Source organism: Corylus avellana, chromosome 2, assembly GCF_965113065.1.
Source record: "Corylus avellana chromosome 2, dhCorAvel1.hap1.2, whole genome shotgun sequence".
Taxonomy (NCBI): domain Eukaryota; kingdom Viridiplantae; phylum Streptophyta; class Magnoliopsida; order Fagales; family Betulaceae; genus Corylus; species Corylus avellana.
In genome coordinates, this window is record NC_142491.1 from 2,710,578 (window position 1) to 2,735,052 (window position 24,475).

Consider the following 24,475-nt stretch of genomic DNA (forward strand, 5'->3'; position numbering starts at 1 on the left):
AAATTGGAATGGATTGAAAGAAGAGGGGATTAAAGAGATGGAATAGCATGTCTCGATTTTAAATGAATTGAATAATATTCTATTAGTTATAATAGATGAATATTTTTATCTTTTTACTTTTTAAAAACACAAAATTAAAATACTTCTTCACTATAATTAATATAACTAATTAGATCACCTAGTCGGACGTTGTCTGATTTACTTGTTAGACTATTTAAATTTATAAAAATTCAAACAGCAAAATTTTACAATTTTAGAGAATCCCAATTTTTAGTCTTCACGTACATCACACGGCATAGTTGACCAAATAAAAGGTTCAATGATCTATTGAGATATATGTCCAAAAAAAAAAAAAAAAACTTTAATTGCACGATATCAATTAATTATAAAGTGATGCACAGGTAAGCCTTAATGAAAGTTGGTGAGAATTAAATGACATTGAAAGAAAGCAATTCAGAGAAACTAATAGCACCAACAATGTGCTCTTTAAAATGGATATGTAGTTGGATTGCGATTATTTAGAATTAGATCTAGCATCAACAATGTACTCTTTAAAATGTATATTTAGTTGGATTATGATTATTTAGAATTAGATCTGCTTCTTGGAGATAAGATTTAGGATATGGGTAACTCAAATACAAAATAAAAATAAAAGACAACTAGAAATAAAAAATCTAGCTGTGAGATCTATGCCCTGATACCGATCTGCTATATTCTCAACCCGAAAGTCGAGACAACAAATTCATCATAAACCCGAAGGTCAGGACAAACAAAAAACAAAACCTCAAGAGCAGCGAAGGAGCACGGCATCGTAGACATCCTTTCGGAAGATACCTTGGCTGAGGAAGACGATTAGATCTAAGGTTAAAGATAGATCTAGATCATTTATATTTATAAACTAGATCTAAAGCAATCTGCCAAAAACGGACACGGGTAAAATCTACAAAGAAAACATGTTACTATGAAAGGGGAGAAGGAAAAATCTAAATCTAGATCTTCCCTCCTCTTCAAGTTTTTTTGGTGTTATTTTGAAGAGGAAAGAAAAAGAAATTCTGAAGAGAAAGGCAGCTCTCTAAAATCATATTATTTAACTTTCATTGGTTTAATAATGCCCTGTTGGCAAAAGCATTAATGGTATGTGTGTTAAAAGCAATTCAAAGAAAGAAAACGGATCAATTCAAAGCAATTTAAATTAATTGGGTTGTGTGTTAAAATTAAAATTAATTGGTATGTGCGTTAAAAGCAATTCAAAGAAAGAAGACGGAAACAACATTCAGAGAGACTGGTATGTGCATTAAAAGCAATTCAAAGAAATGGAATGAAAAAAAAAAAAAAAAACATTAAGAGAAACTGGTGTGTGCATTAAAAGCAGTATAGAGAATGAAAGAAATTCACAAAAAAAAAAAAAAAAAAAAAAAACGAAAAAAAGAAAAAAAAAAAATATATATGAAAAAAAAAAAAAAACATTAAGAGAAACTGGTGTGTGCATTAAAAGCAATATAGAGAATGAAAGCAATTCACAAAAAAGAAAAAAGAAATAAAATATATATATATATATATATATATATATATATATATATATATATATATATATATATATATAAATAAAAAAATTAATTGTTTAAAAAAAAATGAAAAAATTAATTATGTAAAGAATTATTAAAATTATAAAAATAAAAGAAAAATTAAAATGAACCCCTTGGTTTTTAAAAAAACCAATATTTACTGTTTAAAAAAATTTATTTATTTTTTTAAAAAAGGATAAATTAAAAAAACTAAAATGACCCTCGTGAATCTTCTTATATGTTTTCACCTTGTCACTAAATATCTGTGTCTAATTGATTTATCGCTTTCAATTATATTTGGTGAATATTTGTAAGTTTGATCATTTTTAATTCCTTTTATTATTTATATACACTTATTCAACTCCCTTATAAGTGTTATTTGGAGTCTATTTATATTTTAACATTTGATTTTTATAGTCAATAGACAAGTACTTCACGTGATGCATGTTTGCTTATTCAATCAGGCCATATGAGTTTCCTGACCTATAAGGATAGGATTTTTCCCATTTTGGTTAACATTATTGGTGGTAGTCATCCACAACTTTTTCTTCAATCAACTAATAATAAGTTGCTGGCATTCCAAAGACAAAAAGCTTGTTTCAAGACCAGACTCTTTTGTATCATGTGAAATTTTCATACCACCAAGCATCAAAGAAAATAGAGAACTACTAGACAAAAAAAAAAAAAAAAGAAACAGCTAAGAAAAAGGATGCATGATGTTTTAGAAAAGAAACAGCTAGAGAAATGTCACTTTAGCAGCCATCTTCTAGTCAACTAGTCAACTAGATTATGCATGATGTTTTAGAAAATAATGACATCATGCATCAACAGTATAAATATTGACAGTAGCTTGTTAAGAGCATTTCTCTAGAAGTTAAGAGAATTAACGGTAGCTTTCCAACTTTTTTTTTTTTTTTTTTTTTTTAATTTAGAGAATAAAACTATTTTTTGATTCGTTATAAAAAAAAACACTTCACAATAGATTCTCTTATTTTTTCCTATATGAATTAAATATTATTTCTTTTTATCATTGCAACCAATGAGGGAGGAGAGAGAATTATTGGGACATGTGAATGAGAGATGAGAGGGAATCAACTTTTTATAATTTAATAATGCATTGAAAAACACTGTAGATGCCCTTTAGTGTTGGTTATATTTAGGGCTTCTGACGTGGATATTTTTTGGTAATTTTTTTGAAATTTTTCCTAAACATATAAAATGAAATGGGCTAAAAAGACTCTGCTAGTGCTCTAAAGCACAAGAATAAAGTCGTGAGTTGATAAGGAGACTAGATTATTACCACCTTTATCTTTTAGTCAACCAGTCAACTATAGAGCCAAAAACTTAATCTTGGGTTGTCATAGAATCTAAGAGGAGAGGATACTCCATTTGCAGTTGATTTTTCTAGTCAATAAACAAGGACTTCATGTGATGGGTGCTTGTTTATTCAATTTGTATAAGTTTTTTGACTTCAGAGGATATGAATTTTTTCATTTTGGCTAACATTATTGGGGGTGGTCCTCCACAACTTTTTCTTCAATCAACTGATACTTCTCACACCACTCATTACAACTAATAAGTTGCTCACATTTCAAAGACAAAAAGCCGGTTCCAAGACTTAACTCTTTTGTCTCGTGGAATTTACATACCATTAGGCATCAAAGAAAAGCAAGGACTAGGAGACAAAGACAAGAAGCAGCTAAGAAAAAAATGATACATGATGACTATAGTTATAGATGAACTTTAACTGGACCTTTTGTATCACATGAAATTTTCATACCATCCAAAGAAATATCACAAATATCACTTTATGATCCACTAAGAAAAAGAGGACTATAAGACCCAAAAAAAAAAAAAAAAAAAATTATAACAATGTTGACCCTTATATCACTTTTTTTTTTTTTTTTTTTTTTTTTATAAAAAAAAAACACTTAAAAAAAATGCCTCTAAAAAAAGCATTAACAAACATTAGAAGACGACAATTTCCAGGAAGCCAAACAAGAATGTCTCCATGTGAGCCAGGATGCTGAATTAATGGTAAATTTTTGGAAATTTCAGACAAAATTATGAGTGTCATACCCATTTGAAGGGGCTGTTGATAAATAGATTCTTGTAGGTTAATTTCAGGAAGAAAGCAAAGACCCTTTCATTTAAGCTTTAACGTCCGACCACTCTTTTGTGTCGTGGAATTTTCATACCATCCAAAGAAATCTCCCTTTATGATTACTCGGAAAAAGGGAGCTACAAGACAAAAAAGAAAAAAAAAAGAAAAGAAAAGAAAAAAAAAAGGACAAAGTTATTACTTTGAGAATTACATGTTAGTTTTCACATTTGTTTTGATTCTTATGTGAATGACGTGAGGGGACTAGCTAGATTACTACAACCTCTATCTTCTAGTCAACGAGTCTACTAGAGACAAAAACAAAAACAACTTTGTAAACTGTTTGAAAGTTAGAAATTAAAGTCTTTATAAATTATATGTTTTTAACTTATATGTCTTTTCTTTTAGTGTTGTATTCCTAGTCACATATTTCTTTACATTTTCGGTAAAAATAAAAAAAATAAAAAGTTTGTTTTTCATTCTTTTATAAATATAAATTAACTATTGAATTTGTAAAATTAACACGTGGATAAAAAAAAAAAAAAAAAAAAAAAAACATTTTCTAAAAACACCATTATTTTACAGAAGGACAGAAATAGCGAAGTTCTTATAAATGCCGCTATTTTTTTGCCGTATTTCTTATTTTTATCCAGTTTGTTTATTAATTATTTGTTTTTAGACAAATGAGTTGTATAAAATGTACTCAAATTAACTAAACAAAATGAAAGGTAATGAATTTACTCGATAGTAGGTGAAACAAAAATTATAAAACCGATTAATCAATACAAATTATACAATAGAATGTTAATTATAAAAAGAATATCATATAAGTCTTATCAATACAAATTTTCATCTCCTAAAAAATCATAGCACATCCGGCAAATAAAGTGCTTGCAAATTTTCATATCAATGTCATATAAAGTGCTTGAAAAGTCTACATAGAGTTCATACTTATGAGTGTATTAAGTTCTACATTAGTTCCTTATTAAGTATATAGTAAGTAAGACTAAGCTTTATAAACGATTTTAGTGAATTGAAAGTATATAGTAAGTAAGACTAAGTTTTATAAACGATTTTAGAAAACTACACATGCAAGATGAATACAAGGTTCTTCACTAGATGCTTCAGTCTAATGATTCATTAAACATAATTAGACTGCAAGAACCATATTTACTAGAAGATATACGACAGTAGTTTGGTTTCACTGCGAACAACTAAGTTGATGTACAATATGATTACTACCAGAAGACTTGTCCTGATTCCTCAGAATATCAGGGATCTGATCTGAGAAATGGGAGATTCTATGGAATAGATGCACAAAATCTAAGTAAAACAGAAGCACCATAACCAGGACAAAAAAAATCTCAAGGTTGATGTTCATATTTTAGAAGCCTTATATATTTCATTACGTAGGCATTCATTTACAGTTATTTCACCTTATAAAATGTACTTGCACTCATCCTCCCTACATTGCAGAGTGTCCACTGCTACAAACTCATCCATGTACAACACACACACACACATATATATATATATATTGCCTCATCATGACCAAAACTTTTTCCTTCCACAAATATACGAAAATCCCCACCATCACCTTCACAAGTTCGCCACCAATGTTCATGGCCTTAGTCATGACTACCACAACCATGGCCACTGCCACCACCCTCAAACCCCTCCCAACAACTGTAAGAAAAAAAAACTAGACAATGGTAGGGTCCCAAATCTAAAGATAGAAACTAATCTAACCCAAGCTTGTTTTGGTTTAATTTATCTTTGGCTTTTTTTGGCGATCAAATATATTCCAGTTTCACTTAGAAACCAACCAAATTTGATTCAGTTTCAGATTTATCCCAAACCTTATCCAAACTGAACCGTACACTCCTATAGTCCTATTTGTTTTTTTTGATAAGTTACACTCCTATAGTCCTATTTGTATGGTAGGAGTAACCTATATTACGTGTCAACCATTATTATGTCATATAGATTATGCCGCTCAATGAACCAGCATAAATACCTTTATCCATGCAAAACACAAAGCAGCAAATGTACAGACCTATGTCATATATGCCTATGGCATATTTTATGTAATATAAAAGTGAGCACAAAAGTGGCATTCAATGTCAACTTGAGATCTACCAAAAAGCTTATGCTAATTTTCTAATAATAAATAGGTTAGATCATGCTCTATTCTTGGGAAAGGTAAAAGCTTGTATCACCAGGTGCCCCCACAACCTTTGATAGAGATTGCATGACAATTTGATTTAAGTTTCATAATATCCATTGAGAAAATATAACAGCAGTTCTGTCTTAATCCAAATTATAAAAAGCACATATATTACTATCACTTATGATCACAATAATCATAACAGAAACCCAAAAAGAACACCAAATTAAGAGAAAATTGGAACAAAAAACATACCTCCTGGGTTATGAACGTCCATTTTGAATCCAACAATGCTTTCGCAGAGTGAGCAGGAAGGTCTTTTTCGATTTCATTAAACCCTAAAGGTTCTCCATCTATATAATTGAACAACATCAATGCTTTGTTGGAACTTATTAACACCATTGTAGATATAGATGTTAAAAATGCTTGCATTTTGTATAACCAGTATAGAACAACTTCACAATCAGACTAGATCAAAATGTAGTATATTTTAGCTATACTTTAGCCACATAATGGTAGATCTATCAAGATCAAAGTTAGATAGCAAGTCAGAAGTCAGACCTGAACTTCCAACATATTCACATACATAGATTTCGGTGGCCTCTCTCAGTGAAACTCACACTCAAGAAGCATGCCTCCCAAGGAGGAGCAATTAAAGACATCAGATATGTTACCTCGCATTGAATCAAATGAATAGATTTCTGTCCAGATAATGGCAGGATTGTGTTTAGAATCCTATGTTTGCTCGTAAACTTGGGACAAACAATTAATCATCTTTTACTTCAATGTTTCATCACTAGAGAGTTAGAAGTGTTCTCATTATGGGGAATGGAAATATCGGGCCTTTAATAGTGTTGAGCATAGGAAGTTGTTCCTTAAATTTTCAGTTTTGAGAGGATTGTATGATTAGATGTCTGCTGTTGGCAATGTGTCTTCTCCGTTTCCTTTTCTTCATTTGCTTGATTGTACGAATTTTGTATTGTAATTCATTAGAGAAATTTCTTGTTCTTTTTGCTCCCTACTTCCTAGGTGGCTTCTCTTGTATACTTGTGTACATGGGGGCACCTTACGCTTTTAATGAAATTTCGATTAATTAAAAAAATAATCATTAGGGGATTATCATATAAACTTCCTGTATACATGAGAGAGAGAGAGAGAGAACTTGAAAAAAGACAGGCTCACAATTCTCCTCTAGATGGGTCTGAACCATCACTATACCAGTTATTTTATGATTGAATCTTCACGAAGAAAATGACAGTTTATTTCATTCATTAAAACACTCAATAGCCTATATTCATTTAATTGAGATAAAGGTTTAATTGAGTTGAGTAGATTAATAACCTCCTTCAGTGGTTCAAACCTCTATGCAATACATCAAATGATGGAAGCAAGTCCAGTCAAACCTTTTTTTTTTTTTTTGATGAATGAGTAACTTTTCATTATCTACGTATCCCTGTACAAAGAAAGCTTTAGCAAAACTAAAGCAACTTTAGCTTATATACAAACCAACCCATAGGACCAACTAAAAACAAGGCTCAAAGAGAAAACCAGAAACTATGCAAAAATAAAAAATAAAAAATCACACCAGAACCCCATGTAAACCCCAAGCATTACAAAGAATAACATTGCCTTCAGTTTTCTAAGTCCAGTCAAACCATTTTTTTTTATATAAGTAATCAAAATTTATTAAGAGCGAAAGTGTGCAACCCAAGTACACATAAAGTATAGAAAGAAACACCTAACTAGAAAAAGACAAAAGATCGAGAAACAAGAAAGTCTACTAAAACTAAAACAATGTAAAGTTTATTTCCAGCATGGCAAGGATTCACATAAGGTGAAGAGTTCATCTTCAAGTTTAAATTTTCAATTCATGCAAAATTCAATTTACATGCTCACATAAATATAAAAGTGGATGAAGGCAGCAAAATGCCTCTCTTTCTTCCCCTCTAACTTGGATTTCCAAGATTCCATAATAGTTAGAAATGCAGATGGAGAATTCGAAGTAATCCTTGTCATCCATACATATTTATTTCACAACTTGTTCCTGCCTGATGGCTAGGTGTTGCATTATTTCAATGGTTCAAAGTTAGTTTTAATCATGACAAATGCACAACATGAGAATTAATAACAGGAATTTGTTTTTGAAATAAAATCAGAAAAATGGGAAAAAAAAAAAAAAAGGCTGATCATCACCTAAGAATTCGGAGCATGAATTTTCAATTCCCAGGATTTGAAAATGTTCAACCATAAATTTGACTAGCATCCAAAGATGTTCTAAGAAGCATCCTTGGCCCCTAAAATAAAATAAAACAAATAAACCAAGCCAACAACTTTCTAACGCAAATAATAAGAGTCAATACTTGTTAATGTAGCCTACAGAGGGTGCCAATTAGGCCCCACATCAAAATTGACCATATTTCTGAAGAATTTTGATCTTAAATCTTGCTCTTAAGGGAGCTTCTTTCTCCCTGCAACATAACTTTACTAGTGCAGCACAAAAAAAAGAGATGGCAAACTTTGAACCAGAAGAAGAAAGAGGAGATGATGGAGCTAATAGTGATGATTAGCAACTATCTCAAGCATTCTGGCGAGTACTATCAACTTAAAAGGATGAAGAAGACTGGAAACAAATAGCATATTTCTCACATGTGTAAGATGCAAGAGTCAGCTAGTACTATGGTCATTGATGAGAGCAGCTGAACCAATGTTGCGCCAGAGGATGCTCAGGGTTTAAAAACTTAACACATGCTAACCCTTACAAGGTTGCTTGGGTAACCAACACGAATTTAAATATCCATAAGAGATGTTTGCTTGCCTATCTGATTTGCAAATTCATAGATACAGTGCAATGCGATGTTTTTCCTCCAATGGTGTGCTTGCTAGGCCAACCACGGTTATTTGATAAAAAGAACATAGCACTATGGGTTCGATATTACATATTTCTTTCCCAGCAGCCTATTTTGAAATTTTTGCCTAGAAGAATCCCAAATTAGCATAATGGGGTAGTTGAACACTTAGCTAGCAATTATGAGGAAAGTATTTCATTTTTTAAATGAAAGTTTCCCAGAATTACTTCAAATAGGAGCTAGTTACTAATGATGATAGTTCTTTGCTTTGAAGGAACTTATGGGTGAAGAAAGTCAGTTACTTCTCCCTGGCAGCTGCTGTCCATTAAATTCCTCGGATCTAATGAGCTGTCCTACTTACTTTTCAATGAAATGTGAGTAATTCCTTAAGAAGTAACCTTGGCTACAAAAGGATGTTACTTGAACTCTTTTGGCAGTGATTCAATAAATTGAAAGTTGAGTTGTTTTATTTTTTATTACATATTTCTTTCCCAGCAGCCTATTTTGAAATTTTTGCCTAGAAGAATCCCAAATTAGCATAATGGGGTAGTTGAACACTTAGCTAGTAATTATGAGCAAAGTATTTCATTTTTTAAATGAAAGTTTCCCAGAATTCAAATAGGAGCTAGTTACTAATGATGATAGTACTTTGCTTTGAAGGAACTTATGGGTGAAGAAAGTCAGATACTTCTCCCTGGCAGCTGCTGTCCATTAAATTCCTCGGATCTAATGAGCTGTCCTACTTACTTTTCAATGAAATGTGAGTACTTCCTTAAGAAGTAACTTTGGCTACAAAAGGATGTTACTTGAACTTTTTTGGCAGTGATTCAATAAATTGAAAGTTGAGTTGTTTTATTTTTTACTTTGGAATCCCTTCCCTCCTTCGTCTCTTCCTATCTAATCTTCTTTCTTAATTCTCTTTCTTGTTGATGTTCTCAGCAGTTCTTTCCTTCTTTCCTGCTGCAATTCTTAGAAATCTAATCTCTTTTTTCTCACATAATTGATCCCAAACAAAAATACGATTTTTTCCCCTCTTTATATCCCACCTATGATTCTATTTCTCTTTTCTAACCTTCGCCACTCAACCTTCCTGTCAAGACAATCTTAGAAACAATTAATTAAATGATGTCCTGCATCATTCTGTATCCACATTTTTTCTTTTCTTTTAAATATAAAAAAAATAACTTATCACAAAAGGAAGACATCAAAAAGTGATCTAAGGAAGAGGGATTTAAAGCATTCCCTGAAAACTCCTTATGGATCAACCAAGAATAGAGAACCAAAAAGTGAACACACAATAAACTTGCAAATAACCACCAGCAAACTCATTGATTGAAATAACAAATCTGGCCAATCTAACTAATGTGGATGCATTTCAATCATTTATAGAAGTATGTCGAGTTAAAACAAACTATACTGTGTTTCTTAAAAAGAGAAAAATTGAAAGACGGGATGCACATTATGTCAATGAAAACAAGAAATAAAACACAACAAAATCCTATTACCATACATGTTTTTTTTTTTGATAAGTAAAAATGTATATATCAAAAAACCCAAAAGGGCGCAACACAAATACACAAGGTATACAGAAGCAAGTGCCTAGAAGCACCCAAGAAAAACCCTAAGCTCACAAGGAGCACCCACAAGAGGCCGAAATAGACCCAACCAAAGCCCAAACATAAGCTCACATACTTACCATACATGTTATGTGGTACTAATGACCAAATTTATGAAGGTGCTTGTTTGTGGAAAAAATTCTCTTATGTACTTAACATTATCAAAGACATAATTGGTTTCTGTCGAACATATATAAGACTATGCAAGCATTTCTTGTATCAGACTGTCATTTGTGTGTGCGTCATCAATACATAGACATATATATGTAATATATCATACTGTTGTGTGTGTATCTATGCATGCATGTGTGTGCGTGTGTGTGTGTGTACATATATACTCTGCATTCTGTTTATGATCTGATTAAATAGAGATGAACATACCACTGTAGTAAGCACGAAAAAATAGCACTGGAACTCTGTATGAAGCACTATATATTATATGGAGATCATAGTAAGGTACTTTGCTGCAATTGCTCTGGACCTTGCAATAAGAGCAAGATCTGATCAATGTAGTAAAAGAGACAAGAATCAACAGGTAACAGAAAAACATGCAATTTTCATGAGCGATATCTATGTGTCCTTTAATACACTTCAAGATTGATATCAAACAAAGGAATCAGAGACAAGGATATCAGTTAAAAGACATACTAAGGTGGCAATATCAATGAGCTCCTCTTTCTCGGAGCAACCTGTCTCTTCTTTCTGAGGGCAACTTAGTTCATCATGTTCTTCCTGTGAATAGCAACTATAATAATGCTAAGATCAATCGACCAATTAAATAGCTAGTGCTGCTTCATTATAACATCAAGGACAAACCTCAATTGACCTGAGAATTATGTTCTCCAATGATAAGTATCCTTCCACCTAAGAGAGAGAGAAACAAATAAGAGAAGTAAAATAACATCAAGTGTTGAAAACGAACTGATTGTAACAGAGGGAGACTAAGAAAACGGTTGACAACACTAACATCATGAGAAGCACCCCAAGGTTGTTTTGGACAAGAGACCCATGACCAAGGAGGGAAAGCTGACATAACGCTTTTCCATTTCTCCATAAAAGCACAAGCGGCAAGACGAAAATCACCTGATGAGAGGGTTCCATCCCATGATAAAATATCCATGACAGCTTCTTTTACAGCTGTTACAGCCTGAAGGGAAAAAGCAAAAAGATATTCACTTTCAGAGTTAAAATTATTATAGGTATGCACTAATTTGGGGAGCATCACCTCAAACTCGATCAGATCGGCGAAAGGACCGTGTGGAACAATTGCAAAGTACCCAGTTCGTTTGAATCACTTTTTTCACTGATTAAGGGTCCAAGGACGACGAGAAGATGGTCCGTGGAATCCAAAGAGTTGGAGATGGTGGTTATGGATAAAGACAACACACAAGGTTTGGGTTACGGGGCTGGCAGGGGACCCAGGCTATCTTTGCATCCAGTTGTGGGTTTAGGAACATTTGAGGAAATTAATAGAAGATTTAGTTGGAAGAACAGTGGAACGGGTTCCAGACAGTCGAGGGGTGAACTCTTGTTTCTTTTTACTTTTCTCTCCGCGGTGTTCAGGCCTGCAGCCTTTTCCTTTTTCATGTCATGCACCGAGTCAAGAGGGGATAAATTCCTTGTCTTTTGTTCCACCTACCTTCCCTTGTCTTTCATTTTCGTGGCTCATTTAAGAGGCAATTTTGGGGAAATCAGTATTTTTGCCCTTGTTCTCACACTAAAACAACTTTGCACAACTTTGGTGTTAGATTAAGTCTAATTTTAACTATGTGTATATAAATTTTTGTTTATCTTTTTTTTTAAGCCAGTTTTTAAGGTTGAGTTCTACCCAAGGTTTAGATCATTTACATTCTTTTGTCTCTTAGTTGACTTCTTTTTCTGCATTGAATGCTTTTTTTTTTTTTTTTTTTTGAGCTAAAGGGTAGGCCAGGGAGACCAAGTGTGACTATCCGACCTGGACGTGATCATAATAAAACCTACCTGTTGTGCACTACTCATGGGGGACCTAGACGGCAAGAACCGCAAACGCACCCTTAAGACTAGCTGAGTCACAGCTTAGTTCAGTCCCACTAGGACATTACTAGGAATCAATGTGACTAATACTAATCAGGTTTTGCAGAAGAATGCTTTTGTTCTTAACTTGGCAACACTATTCCTTGTATTAATCTATCATTTAAGCTCAAGATCAATAATTAAGCAATATTAGCAAAATCAATTGTAAAAGGCAAGATTAGTACAAAATAAAGATGATAATGCTTAATTGAATAAAAAAAAATTGTGCACATTTAAGTAATTATCACAATACCACTTCCACTAAGGCCTAAAACAACCGAAAATAAGGCCAACTCCAACTAAGGCCCGAGAGGAGCCCAAGAAAAGCTCCTTAAAGAAAAGCTCCCTATATCTCTCTCCATTTCTCCCCTCAAGCTCAAAGATATTGACTTGGACATCTGAGTGGCTTCGGTCTCATGACTGAACGAATTTTGGATCTACATTTATGACTGGATTAATGTTCTTGGCCTTACACTTCTACATCTCCTCCTATATACTGCAATAAGTAAAAAAGCAATGGAATTTTCAGTGAAGCTTCAGTGTCATAAAATTGCAACTTCATTTGGCAGAGGTTAAAGGCATCAATTTTATTCATTGGTTGCCGTTATTACTATTCCTATATCTCTATTTTGCTATCTCTATGGAAAAGAAGACCATGGTTTCAACATGTGACATCTTGTAAACTTAATTAGTCGTGCTTTGAGAATTAATGTATGTGTGCATGGCATTGTACATGAGGTATTTATGATTTAGATACTTAATTATGATAAAAATGACGCTTTTTTATTTCGAGTCATTCTTGGTGGTACTGATTCCTTATGAGCATTTTCCTTTGAAACATGCAACTTTGAGGAGAATCAAGTTTTCAAAACTCGGTGATGCATCGATCTTTGAAAAAAAATGCATGTGTATTGGAAAATTAATTATACTACCATGTGAATCATTTTTGTTAGAACAATTTTCTTGTTCGAAATACTCGATTAAGTTGGACTTGCAAAAGAGAAAAAAAAAAAATAATAAAATGTAAGTGATAGAGCATGTTGTGGGTGTCGGGAGTGGATTACTCTTATGCTTAAGTTAGTAATGTTTGAGACATGAAATAGAATTGCTTTGAGCAAAAGTTTTGAGTTAGGAGCCTAAAGTCTCTTTTACCTTGCTTGGACTTAACTTTTATAGTGGTTCCGAAGTAACTATCTTCGTATCCTGTTCTAGCTTTTCCGTGTGAGTACCTCCCATTATGGCCTAGGCTTATGCACCCATTATTTCATAATTTAAAAGTATATTCCATGTAGTGGGTCTGAGTATGGTCATTATCCTTGGAGCACACTTTATTGGCATAGGAGTGGATCTCACTCGGGTATGATAGGACTGGGCCAAGAGATCGGTTTCGGGCTTTTGTATGCAGGCTTTGTGGGTCGTGTTGGTTTGTCGGCCCAATTTTCAATAGTTAACCCCCTCATTCTGTGTGACTAGTTGCATAACAGAAATTTTTTTAAAGAAAAATTAAGTGAGCTGGTTGTAAGGTGCAAAAATGGAAATGACCTAAACCACACACTTATAAAAAGTTTTTGGAGGTACACACAATCGCCAACTCGAAATGTTAGAGGATGTTCATGTGGAAATCGTAAAAAGGTTGCAAATGAATCATTTGATGCCAACCCCCACATCGACACATTAAATACAAGTATGAGTTGAAAAATCCAAGGGTTAGCACATTTTATCTTTTGACCAGAAACATATAGCTTATGCCCAATGCTAAAACATCAAATACAAAGTAAACTAGGCCATTCCAATAGGTTCCAAGTGCCTTTATAAATGGACCAAACTCGTAGAATATTGTAAAATGTCAAACAAGGTCATGAAGCTCCCACTTCTTACCACGCCCTTCGTTTTGCAAATATACTACGACAATTATTGTTGTCAAGACATGACATTATGTATGGTCTACCATCTGATCAAGCACTTTCCATGAATCAATGCACACCTGACACTTACATCAAACCCAAAACTCTCTAGGGTGAATCTAAATATTTAACCATTGTTTTAACATTCCATGCCTTCAAATCTTTCAAAGAAACAACTGCTCAAATAGTTTGTTGGCTTCCATATTCAAGAATAAGAGTTCATGAAAGTCAACAATATTATCTCCAAATGACAAGGATTAGTCCCATCCAATATGTGACATTCACAAAGCAGCATATTACTAGTCGAGAATAAAGAATAGCAACATAACTTCTCAAACTTAAAACCCAATTTTAATGGTCAATTATGAGAAAATAGAATCGAACATGAAAACATTATGTAATAAGGAGATATATCTTAGAAAAAAAAACTCTTATTTGTTACACAGAAATTTTAATTTGCATTTAAAATTGAGATGATTGACTTGATTCATTTGATTCATTCAAATTCTCACCACCATTTGTCATGGTACTCTCTACTGATGATAGGAAAGGCTTTGAAGGCATTTGTAAGCATTCAACTTCTCCTTCAAGCATGTGCACAGCTTTGTTCATTGAAGGGCGATCACTTGGCTTCATCTGGATACACCATAATGCAACAATGATCATCTTCTTGCTTATTTTCTTTTCTTCCTCTGTGGCATTTTCGATTTCTATGTCATTTCCGTCGTGCAATTGGTCATAGACCCAAGTAGGGAAGTATATTTGGCTTGAGTGTTCTGCAAATGCATTTAAGTTCTTTCTTCTACCAGCCATTTCCATCAATAACATTCCAAAACTATAAACATCAGCTTTGTATGAGACGCCTCCAATGTTTTTGTAGAACAACTCAGGAGCCATGTATCCCAATGTCCCTCTTGCAGCAGTCAGAGAAACAACGCTGTCATTTGTTGGATACAATTTTGCTAGTCCAAAGTCAGAAACCTTGGGAGTAAAATTCTCATCAAGAAGAATGTTGTGAGGCTTAATATCAAAGTGTAAAATCTGCATGTCACATCCTTGATGTAAATATTCAATCCCACGAGCCACTCCTAGAGCTATATCATACATTTGATTATAGCTTAGGTGCGTGCATACTTCTGGAGAAAATAAGTATTTATTCAAGGAACCATTAGGCATGAACTCATATACAAGAGCCCGTTTTGATCCTTCAACGCAAAAACCAATGAGTTGCACTACATTAACATGATGAATCCTTCCAATTGTTGCAACTTCGCTTATAAAATCTTGTCCGTTAGCTTTAGACTTACCTAACATCTTTATAGCCACAAGACGACCACTTCGAAGCGTTCCTTTAAATACAGTGCCATAGCCTCCTTCACCCAATTTGTCCTTGAAACTTTTGGTAATCTTTCTAATTTCGGAATAAGAGTACCTTATTGGCATGAGGTTATTGTGACTTTGTAGAAATTCTTCAACAACATTATACATTGATAAATGCCTCCTCCGCCATTTATATATCAAGAATGCAATCACAAATGGAGTCCCCAATATCATTTTTGCTACATGGAATAGTCCTATGGAAAAACATCACCAAAATTGAGTGTAAGCCAACACATGTCATTGCATTGTTGTAATCTTCTTGATCCTAGTAATTAAGTACAGTACTTGTTATCTTTTTTCTGTACTAACTAATAGGAGAAAATATACTTTAGCCCTCTGAATTATCACTCATTTTGTAATTATGCTTCCACACTATAAAAAGTGACATCGAGGCACCACATATTATCATTGTGTGTCAAATTTGTCACTTTTACATTTTTTTTCTCAAAATACCCTTAAACTTATTTAAACCATTTGAAAAATTAAAATTATTTTTAAAAAAAAAGTAAAAACGCCAAAAAAGGGTGGCCTTTTCATATTTTCCCTCTTCATTTTTTTTTTTTCAAATTGTTGTTCTTATATATATATATATATATAGTAACTTTGAAAGTATTTTCGGGAGAAAAATGCAAAAGTATCTAATTTGACATATGCTGATAGTAAGTGAGGCCCTAATTAAAGTCATTTTTTAAAGTTTGGAGTTATAAGTACAAAAAGAATAATAGTTCGGGGGGTTAAAGTATATTTTTTTCTAATCAGTATTTTAATTTTAGCCCCATCTTTAATTCATGCTTTACAATGCAAAGATTAATTTGCTAAAAGAAAAAATATTACAGTAGATAAAAGGAGAGAGGTTTCTACGTACCGTAGTCGATGACCGTGTACGTCAATACTCTGATTGGCAAAGCTGCAACAAATTAAATAATTAATAAAATTGCATAAACAAATCAGGCTATCTTATCAAGGAAACAGTGGAAGAAGGCAAAAAGCTATTTTTCAGTTTCCTCATTGAAACCGCACCTTTGTAAGACAGCTGTTCATAAAATCCTCCAATATTTTGTACTGTTTTAACAAAGAAAAGAATAACATGAATCAGTGTTTGGAAACATAGAACTAAAACTTAACATTTATTTTAAAGTTGAAACAGAGTATTTGTTGTATTTTTTTTTTTTTTTAATGCAAACTTCAGTAATAACATCACATTGCAAGGGAAAGAAAAAAAAAATAATCAAAATCAAAAGAGATAAATACGTTCTTACCGTATAGCAAGTAGTCACCTGGTAGTGCTATTATCCGCCAAATATCTACAACATGGGGAAAAAAATCATTAATTAATCGAAAAGGTACCTTGAATAATTTTAAAAGTCTATGACCTAATAAAATTGCATAAACAACTTTAATTCACCAAATCAGATCCTTTTTTTTTTTTTTTTTTTTTTTTTCAAATTTATAAAGGTATGTTAGCTAGTCTTATAGAAAAGATTTTAAGATATTTTTGTCTTTTTGCTAATCTAAAAAATATTAATAGTTTTTGGTAGTTTACGAGAGACATTGGCTTTATCAATAGTTTAAGAAAACATTAATACTAAGGTGATAGTTTCAAGGAAATAAATCCTCTTCATTTCAAATGAAATGGGAATGAGGCATTTAGTGAAAAATGTGTTAAAATTGAGACAAAATTACCTTATCCTTTAAGAGAATTATGTCCTAACCCTTTAACCTAAATGGTTCCTCTCCATTTCATTTCGGGAATCTGTTTCCTTGTTTCAGAGGGTATTTCATTGTGTTATTCAATATCATATATTTTTCTCAAAAATAAAATAAAATATTCTATCATATATCCTTTAGTCCTTGAGATAGAAACCTTACACATTAATAGGTCCTGTAGTCGGAAGCCTGTTGTGACAAAGAAAAGAAAAGCGTCAGCGTTTGGAATTTTAGAATTAGAAATAAGTTATCACATAGGCATGGTAATATGGGGGTATGCATGAATTAATGGTTAGTGATGAGACCCGAGAGTGAGAAATCCAAGAATTAAGAAAAGAAAGAAATATAAATTTAATGGTTAACATATGTTAGGGCACATGCGTTCTTTTATATACGCACCTTCTTGGTACCAATACCTGCAGTTAAGCTCAAAATTCCATAACGATTCATTGTAGAAGTCTTTACAGGAAATACTTCGCAAGTCTAGTCGACCAAGCCAAACATCTAAATTAGATGTGAGAGATATTTGGTCTACTTGGCACAAGTCCCCCAATTCCACTGCACTAACCATGAATAGAGCATATCTATACCTTTTGGGAGAATACATTCCATCATCCTCATCATCATCAACGCAAGCAGAAATGTTTAAATGATACGGAGAATTCACTGGCTTTTCACAGTTGACGAATACCACACTCGATGTCCCTGAGTAACGATCATATGGACCCCCTGAACTAAAATTAGTTCCGTCTAAAAGATAACGAGGGATGAATGGGTGATTATCCTTTACAAGACCTGAGTCGACAACATGGATTGCATTGCTGGAGTAATCGATCAGTCGTACGTAGTATCTTCCATGGTATAAGTACAACACTGTTTGGTTGTTCTCGCATGAGAGAGTATACCTTTGATCGCCACACTTTTTTGGATCGCTGGTTAATCGAAACGGATAGCTTATGTTACGGATACTGCCGCAGGAAGAAGCAGGACAGTGACGATCAGGCTTAGCACTAGTACTGCAACTTTGATGAAGTAGGAGGACAACAACAACAATAAGGGCCGGGAGTCCCATATTTCCTTTTGCCATGGAGAGAGATCTAGAGAGAGAGAGAGAGAGCCAGAGAAAGAGAGAGAGAGGGTTTCCACATTAAACGACAGCTAAAAGCCTTTTATAAATAATGTACATTTACAAGGCGTAAGCACCTACGTCATATATTGAAAAATAGGCATTTTATAAATTAAAAAGAAAGAAGAGGGCATTTGCGGTAACAACGGGAGTGGGATGGACTTAAAATAAACCATTGTTTCACCCGAAATTTCCTTGAACACAGTGAGAGGCAATCACTGGAGAAATCCAAACTATTTAAGAGGCTGAGAAGCAATATTGCTGAGAGCAGAGATAGATATTTGCTTAGAAATGGTAATCTCATACTTGCTCTTGTTTCTGGCTTTCAACATAGTCGACGTTGGAGAAGGCCAAAATGTGTGCGCTAATGAATCACGGTGTGGAGGCCATGGCCCAGCCATCCGATTTCCTTTCCAACTTAACACCCAGCCAAATGACTGTGGGTATCCTGGGTTTACTCTCTCCTGCATTGATAGAAAACATACGCTTCTCGAGCTGCCCATTTCAGTGAAGCTTTTTGTCAAACATATTGACTACAAATCTCAGGTAATTCAACTGTATGATCCAGATAATTGCTTTCCAAGCCAGCTTCGGTGGCTCAATTTGTCTTCCTCTCCTTTCCGATTCAAAGTAGAAGACCCTCATAATTATGGCCAACAAGAACCTGATTATGGCCTTTCTAAATATGCCTTATTCAATTGTTCCTCGAGATCAGAAGGTATGGATTACCAATATGATCTGATCTCTTGTCTTAGCGACCATACCTACCAAGTTTATCCTGCGACTGACATCAGGGCGTCCCTCGTATCTTGTACAAAGATGTATAATCTTGTATCAATGCCAGATGGTATAATACGGCATCATGACAAATTTGTCCAATTGAAGTGGTCCACTCCAGCGTGCAGAGACTGTGAAATGATCAAAGGCAAGAGATGTGTGAGGAGTAATAGCAATGGATCAGAAACTCCTCAGTGCATTTCTATTTCTACACATACTCATGGTATTCTATCTATCCAATTCATTTCATCAACCTTTCTCCAATTAACTTAGTTGTTCGTTTATTTACGTTTTGAAATGTATATTAATGAGAAGCTGAATGTGTTAAATCTTTGATAGGTACATTATCAAAGTCAGCCATTGTTGGTGAGTCATCTATTTTGGATGGGTATTTGAAATTCTTCTTCTTGTGGACATGGAAGTTATTGATACATGAATGTTTATGGTGCAGGTGTCATCTTAGGGTCATTTCTACTGCCATGTGTCTTTGGTCTCTACTGTTTTTATTCTTATGATAAAGTAGAAAAAGAACATCAAGCGAAGGTTGAAAAGTTTTTGGAGGATTACATAAATTTCAGACCTACAAGATACTCATACGCCGATATTAAAAGGATTACAAATCAATTTAGTGAGAAGTTAGGCGAAGGAGCATATGGAACAGTATTCAAAGGAAAGCTTTCCAATGAAATTCATGTTGCAGTGAAGATCCTTAACTCTTTTATGGGAAATGGGGAAGAATTCATAAATGAAGTAGGAACAATGGGTACGATCCATCATGTTAACGTGGTTCGCTTGGTTGGGTTTTGCGCTGATGGATTTAGACGTGCTCTAGTTTGTGAGTTCTTACCAAATGATTCTCTAGAGAAGTTCATATCTTCAACAGCCACCAAGAACCGTATCGTTAATTGGGATAAGTTGCAAGATATTGCTATTGGCGTAGCAAAAGGAGTTGAATATCTTCACCAAGGGTGCAACCAACGAATCCTCCATTTTGATATCAAACCTGGTAATGTTTTGCTAGACCAAGACTTCAATCCAAAAATTTCTGATTTTGGTCTTGCCAAGTTGTGTTCGAAGGATCAAAGTGCAGTTTCCATGACCACAGCTAGGGGGACTATAGGTTACATTGCACCTGAAGTGTTCTCTAGAAATTTTGGGAATGTGTCTTCAAAAGCAGATGTTTATAGCTTTGGAATGTTGTTACTTGAAATAGTTGGAGGGAGGAAAAATGTTGACGTTACAGTTGAGAACACTAGCAAAGTCTACTTTCCAGAATGGATCTACAATCTCTTAGAACAAAAAGAAGACATACGAATCTATGTTGAAGATGATGGAGATTCTAAAATTGCAAAGAAACTTGCAATTGTAGGAATCTGGTGCATCCAATGGCACCCAGTGGATCGTCCTTCCATGAAAAATGTGGTTCAAATGTTGGAAGGAGAAGAAGATAAATTAACTATGCCTCCGAATCCATTTGCCTCTGCAGGCTCCATAAAAACTAATGCAAATATACCTACGAAACGTCTAAATCTTGAGTTGGAGGTCATTCCAGAATTAGAATAATTGTATGTGAACTTGGCACATGTAATAACTTTGTAAGTTGCAATAATCTTGTAGTCTTAGAACTTATTAATCTTTTAGTCAATGTATAACCAATTCGAGGATTATAAAAAAAGTATGCGCTATATTTGTTTTCTTTTTCCTATTTTGTTCTTTTAGCTGCTTTTTTTCCTGTTTCAATTGTCAGTGTCTTCGGCCACCCCATGGCCCTTGGGGAGGCCGTACCATCCCAAGGGCCAAACGAAAAAATAAAAATAATAGGTTGGTCGTTAGGGATGGCCGAACCCCCACGACGTTTCTCATTACAATTAATAAGTTGATGGCATTTCAAAGGCAGAAAGCGTGTTCCAAGACTTGACTCTTTTGTATCATTTGAAATTTTCATACCATCAGACATCCTCTGAGAAACGTCAAGAAAAAAAGGACTAGGGAACAAAGAAAAGAAGCAGCTAAGAAAAGAAGATGCATGATAACATCTAGAGAGATGCCACTTGAGGAACCATCTTCTAGTCAACTAGTCAACTAGATTTTATTAGATGCATGATGTTTTTAGAAAATAATGACATTGTACGAAAATTATATTTTTTGTTAAGGCAGAAAGATAAAGTCGTGAGGTGAGGGCCTGATTCGTGAAGGATAATGAGTAGTGCAATAATCATTTTCTTCAATTAGAGTTAGAGACATTTTTAAGGTGACATTTTAAGGCAAAACAATGTCTTTATTTAATTAGCGACGTTCAAATACTGACAATTTGTAAATGTTCTAAATAAAGTGACTAAAATTAAAATTATGAACGTTTAAACAGTGAAAAAAATGATCATTTTCACTGAAATGTCCCCTTTTAAAAGGATACATGTATGTGTATAGTGCACGTCCCCTTTTAGAAGGGGACGTTTTGTACAGTTTAAATGTCCCTAATCTTTAAAAAAAAAAAAAAAAAAAAAAAAATTCCCAAATATATATATATATATATATATATATATAAAATCAAATTAATTTCTTTTTTTAAAAAAAATAAAAAATAAAAATAAAACAAATTCAAATTAAATTTTTAAATAAAAAAAATTAGAGGGGTGACTACCCATCATTGGAAGTGGCCTTCAGGGGTGACCTGGGAGCCACCCCATAGGTGGCCAAACCACCCATGGCCACCTCTGGGGTGGCTCGCGGGCCACCCCTGAGGCTGGGGGTGGCCTTCGGGTCACCTCGAATCCGCCCGGGGGTGGCCTGCGAGCCACCCCAGAGGTGGTTGGCACCACCCTCGGCTACCTCTAGGGTGGCTTGCGGGCCACCCCGAATCTACCCTGGGGTGGCCCGAACCGGCCACCTATGGGGTGGCTTGCGGGCCACCCCCACCCTCAAGGGTGGCTGCCAGTTTTGAAACCGGAAGCCAACCAGCCTTTTTTTATAAAAAAATAAAAAAGGAAGGGATCGGAGGAGCAATGCCGCCAGAGGTGAGAGAGAGAGAGAGAGAGAGAGAGAGAGAGAGCTTAGTGAGAGAGCTGATATGTGAGAGAAAGATAGTTGAGTGAGAGAGCTGAAAGGGCGAGAGACCGAGGGAGAGGGGGTGGGTTGGAGCACGTAGATCAAGGGGGGAGGGTGTTTTTCACTGTAGCAACGCCCCCCAACTGAGTGGGAACGTTGTTACAGTAAAATGACCCCTCTTTCTAAGAGGGATCATTTTACTATTGAAATGACCCCTAATGTAATCGTTTTATTAAAATGACCTCATTACAGAACGTGTCCCTAAACCTCAGTTTTTTTTGGTGGGCGTTGGAATAAATACTCAATATAAAAGGGTTTGGGATATTAAACTCGCACCTACATAGTGATATTCCTATAACGGATAGTAGTGCAAAACTCTAGAAATGGGTTAAAAAAAAAATTAAATTAAATTAAATTAAATTTGATGTTGCCTGGTTAGTCAAGGCGTGTGCATTTTATCTAGGAGGTTAGGAATTTTTTTTTTTTTTTTTTTTTTTTTTTAACATTATCCCAACGATAAGTGTTGACCCTTCGGAGACCTTTTGCTTCAATCAACTAGTGACACTAAAAGTAGAAAAGAAAACATAATTCATTCCACTTGGATGTACGTCTAAACCAAACCACAAAGTTACTTTGAGAATTGCATGTTAGCTTTCACATTTGAATTGATTCTTAAATCTTATGGTCCCAATAAAATCTGAGATTGTGATGTAGGGTGGAACGGATACTCAATCAGCTTTATTATAAAGATTATAACTCGAGTTTCGGACATCGGATTGGAGCATGTTTGGTGGCATTGGAAAGCTAATTCAAATAACTACAAAGTCATATTTCATGAGATTTGACTAATTCCGATGTTTACTAAGTCAAAACGGGTTGCAAAGAGCTCCCTGGAACACATGTCTAGACCCGAATTCCTCTTGTCTAACACATCTATGTTTTAGCTTACGTTAATTTATTTCTTTGGTGCCCGTCCGGACGGCCATCGTAGATTTGTTAAAACCGACTTTATTTCGTATTATTAATAGGTTTAGGATTTAGGGGTCTATAAATACATGTTTTATAGACCCTAGAACAGAGCGTTTATTTATGAATCAGTTTTTATCAATAAGATTACTCAGAGTTGAGTTTCTTCATTATTTTCCTTCAAACTCTAAAGAGTATCTAGCGTTTAGAGAATATTTTTTAGATTCTTTGATCGTATCAAGATCTAGAAATATCTATCCGTTCTTTATTAATGTTCTTCTTTACAACCACTAAGTCACGCTGCATCAGTTGGTATTAGAGAGCCTCGTCTGCAAGCTCGTCTGCAACCGTTCCGACAGGTCTAAACCCGAGAGCCTCGTTTGAAGTCCTTGTCCAGAGACTGTATAGACGCCTATGTTATTTCCCAATTTTTGTCTTTAATTTAAGTGACCGTCCAAACCGCGTTATGTTCTGTCCGGACAGGTATCGTAGAATTATAGTTCGACTTAATTTCATACGTTTATAAAGTTTAGGGTTTGGGGCCTATAAATGCATACTTTATAGACCCTAGAACGTAACTTTTGATTATATGTGAGTTTTTCTCAATAAAAAGTCTAAGAAATGAGTTTTTTTTTTCCTATTTTCCTTCAAATCCTAGAAAGTATCTAGCGTTTAGAGAACATATAAATTTTTCCATTTTGGCTAACATTATTTGGGGTGGTCTTCCACAACTTTTTCTTCAATCAACTGAGACTTGTCACACCATTCATTACAATTAATAATTTGCTGGCATTTCAAAGATAGAAGCGCGTTTTAAGATTGGACATTTTTGTATCATGTGGAATTTTCATACCAGATCAGAGAAAAATGAGAACTACTGGACAAATAAAAGAAACGTCTAATTAAGAAAACCTGTATAAGTGTCCTAACCTTTGAGGATAGAAATTTTTTCATTTTGGGTAACATTATTGGGGGTGGTCCTCCACAACTTTTTCTTCAATCAACTGAGACTTGTCACACCATTCATTACAACTAATAATTTACTGGCATTTCAAAGATAGAAAGCGTGTTTTAAGATTGGACATTTTTGTATCATGTGGAATTTTCATACCAGATCAGAGAAAAACGAGAACTACTGGACAAATAAAAGAAACGTCTAATTAAGAAAATCTGTATGAGTTTCCTAACCTTTGAGGATAGAAATTTCTCCATTTTGGCTAACA

The 24,475-nt window shown here is 34.2% G+C and overlaps 3 protein-coding genes across 3 annotated transcripts; 1 reads left to right on the forward strand and 2 right to left on the reverse strand.

Moving 5' to 3' along the window:
• Window positions 1–583: 583 nt before the first annotated feature.
• LOC148587190 (ubiquitin-like-conjugating enzyme ATG10) lies at window positions 584–11,831 on the reverse strand. The gene is made up of 7 exons (XM_088513572.1): window positions 11,521–11,831; window positions 11,263–11,442; window positions 11,122–11,159; window positions 10,944–11,040; window positions 10,677–10,776; window positions 6,089–6,186; window positions 584–839 (listed from the first exon to the last, which is right to left on the reverse strand). Exons 2-7 carry the CDS (start codon window positions 11,413–11,415, stop codon window positions 717–719), a joined length of 609 nt encoding a protein of 202 aa, XP_088369698.1. The 5' UTR covers window positions 11,416–11,442; window positions 11,521–11,831; the 3' UTR covers window positions 584–716.
• Window positions 11,832–14,364: 2,533 nt separating this feature from the next.
• On the reverse strand, window positions 14,365–18,425 carry LOC148587191 (rust resistance kinase Lr10-like). The gene is made up of 6 exons (XM_088512969.1): window positions 17,738–18,425; window positions 17,501–17,527; window positions 16,891–16,935; window positions 16,652–16,693; window positions 16,497–16,538; window positions 14,365–15,825 (listed from the first exon to the last, which is right to left on the reverse strand). Exons 1-6 carry the CDS (start codon window positions 18,423–18,425, stop codon window positions 14,714–14,716), a joined length of 1,956 nt encoding a protein of 651 aa, XP_088369095.1. The 3' UTR covers window positions 14,365–14,713.
• A 229-nt stretch (window positions 18,426–18,654) lies between these two features.
• On the forward strand, window positions 18,655–20,918 carry LOC148587192 (rust resistance kinase Lr10-like). The gene is made up of 3 exons (XM_088512970.1): window positions 18,655–19,464; window positions 19,581–19,607; window positions 19,693–20,918. The coding sequence occupies exons 1-3, from the start codon at window positions 18,756–18,758 to the stop codon at window positions 20,802–20,804; spliced, it is 1,848 nt and encodes a 615-aa protein (XP_088369096.1). The 5' UTR covers window positions 18,655–18,755; the 3' UTR covers window positions 20,805–20,918.
• The last annotated feature ends 3,557 nt before the right edge of the window (window positions 20,919–24,475 follow it).

Coding starts and splice junctions, on each gene's coding strand:
- LOC148587191 (XM_088512969.1), bottom strand. CDS start 18,425: ATGGCAAAAGGAAATATGGGACTCCCGGCCCTTATTGTTGTTGTTGTC. Junction 16,936..17,500: donor ACTACAGGACCTATTAATGT/GTAAGGTTTCTA, acceptor CCCATGTTGTAG/ATATTTGGCGGATAATAGCA. Junction 16,539..16,651: donor TGAACAGCTGTCTTACAAAG/GTGCGGTTTCAA, acceptor AATTTGTTGCAG/CTTTGCCAATCAGAGTATTG.
- LOC148587190 (XM_088513572.1), bottom strand. CDS start 11,415: ATGGATATTTTATCATGGGATGGAACCCTCTCATCAGGTGATTTTCGT. Junction 11,160..11,262: donor CTTGGGGTGCTTCTCATGAT/GTTAGTGTTGTC, acceptor TCTCTCTCTTAG/GTGGAAGGATACTTATCATT. Junction 840..6,088: donor GGACGTTCATAACCCAGGAG/GTATGTTTTTTG, acceptor CGTCTTCCTCAG/CCAAGGTATCTTCCGAAAGG.
- LOC148587192 (XM_088512970.1), top strand. CDS start 18,756: ATGGTAATCTCATACTTGCTCTTGTTTCTGGCTTTCAACATAGTCGAC. Junction 19,465..19,580: donor TATTTCTACACATACTCATG/GTATTCTATCTA, acceptor AATCTTTGATAG/GTACATTATCAAAGTCAGCC. Junction 19,608..19,692: donor ATCAAAGTCAGCCATTGTTG/GTGAGTCATCTA, acceptor TTTATGGTGCAG/GTGTCATCTTAGGGTCATTT.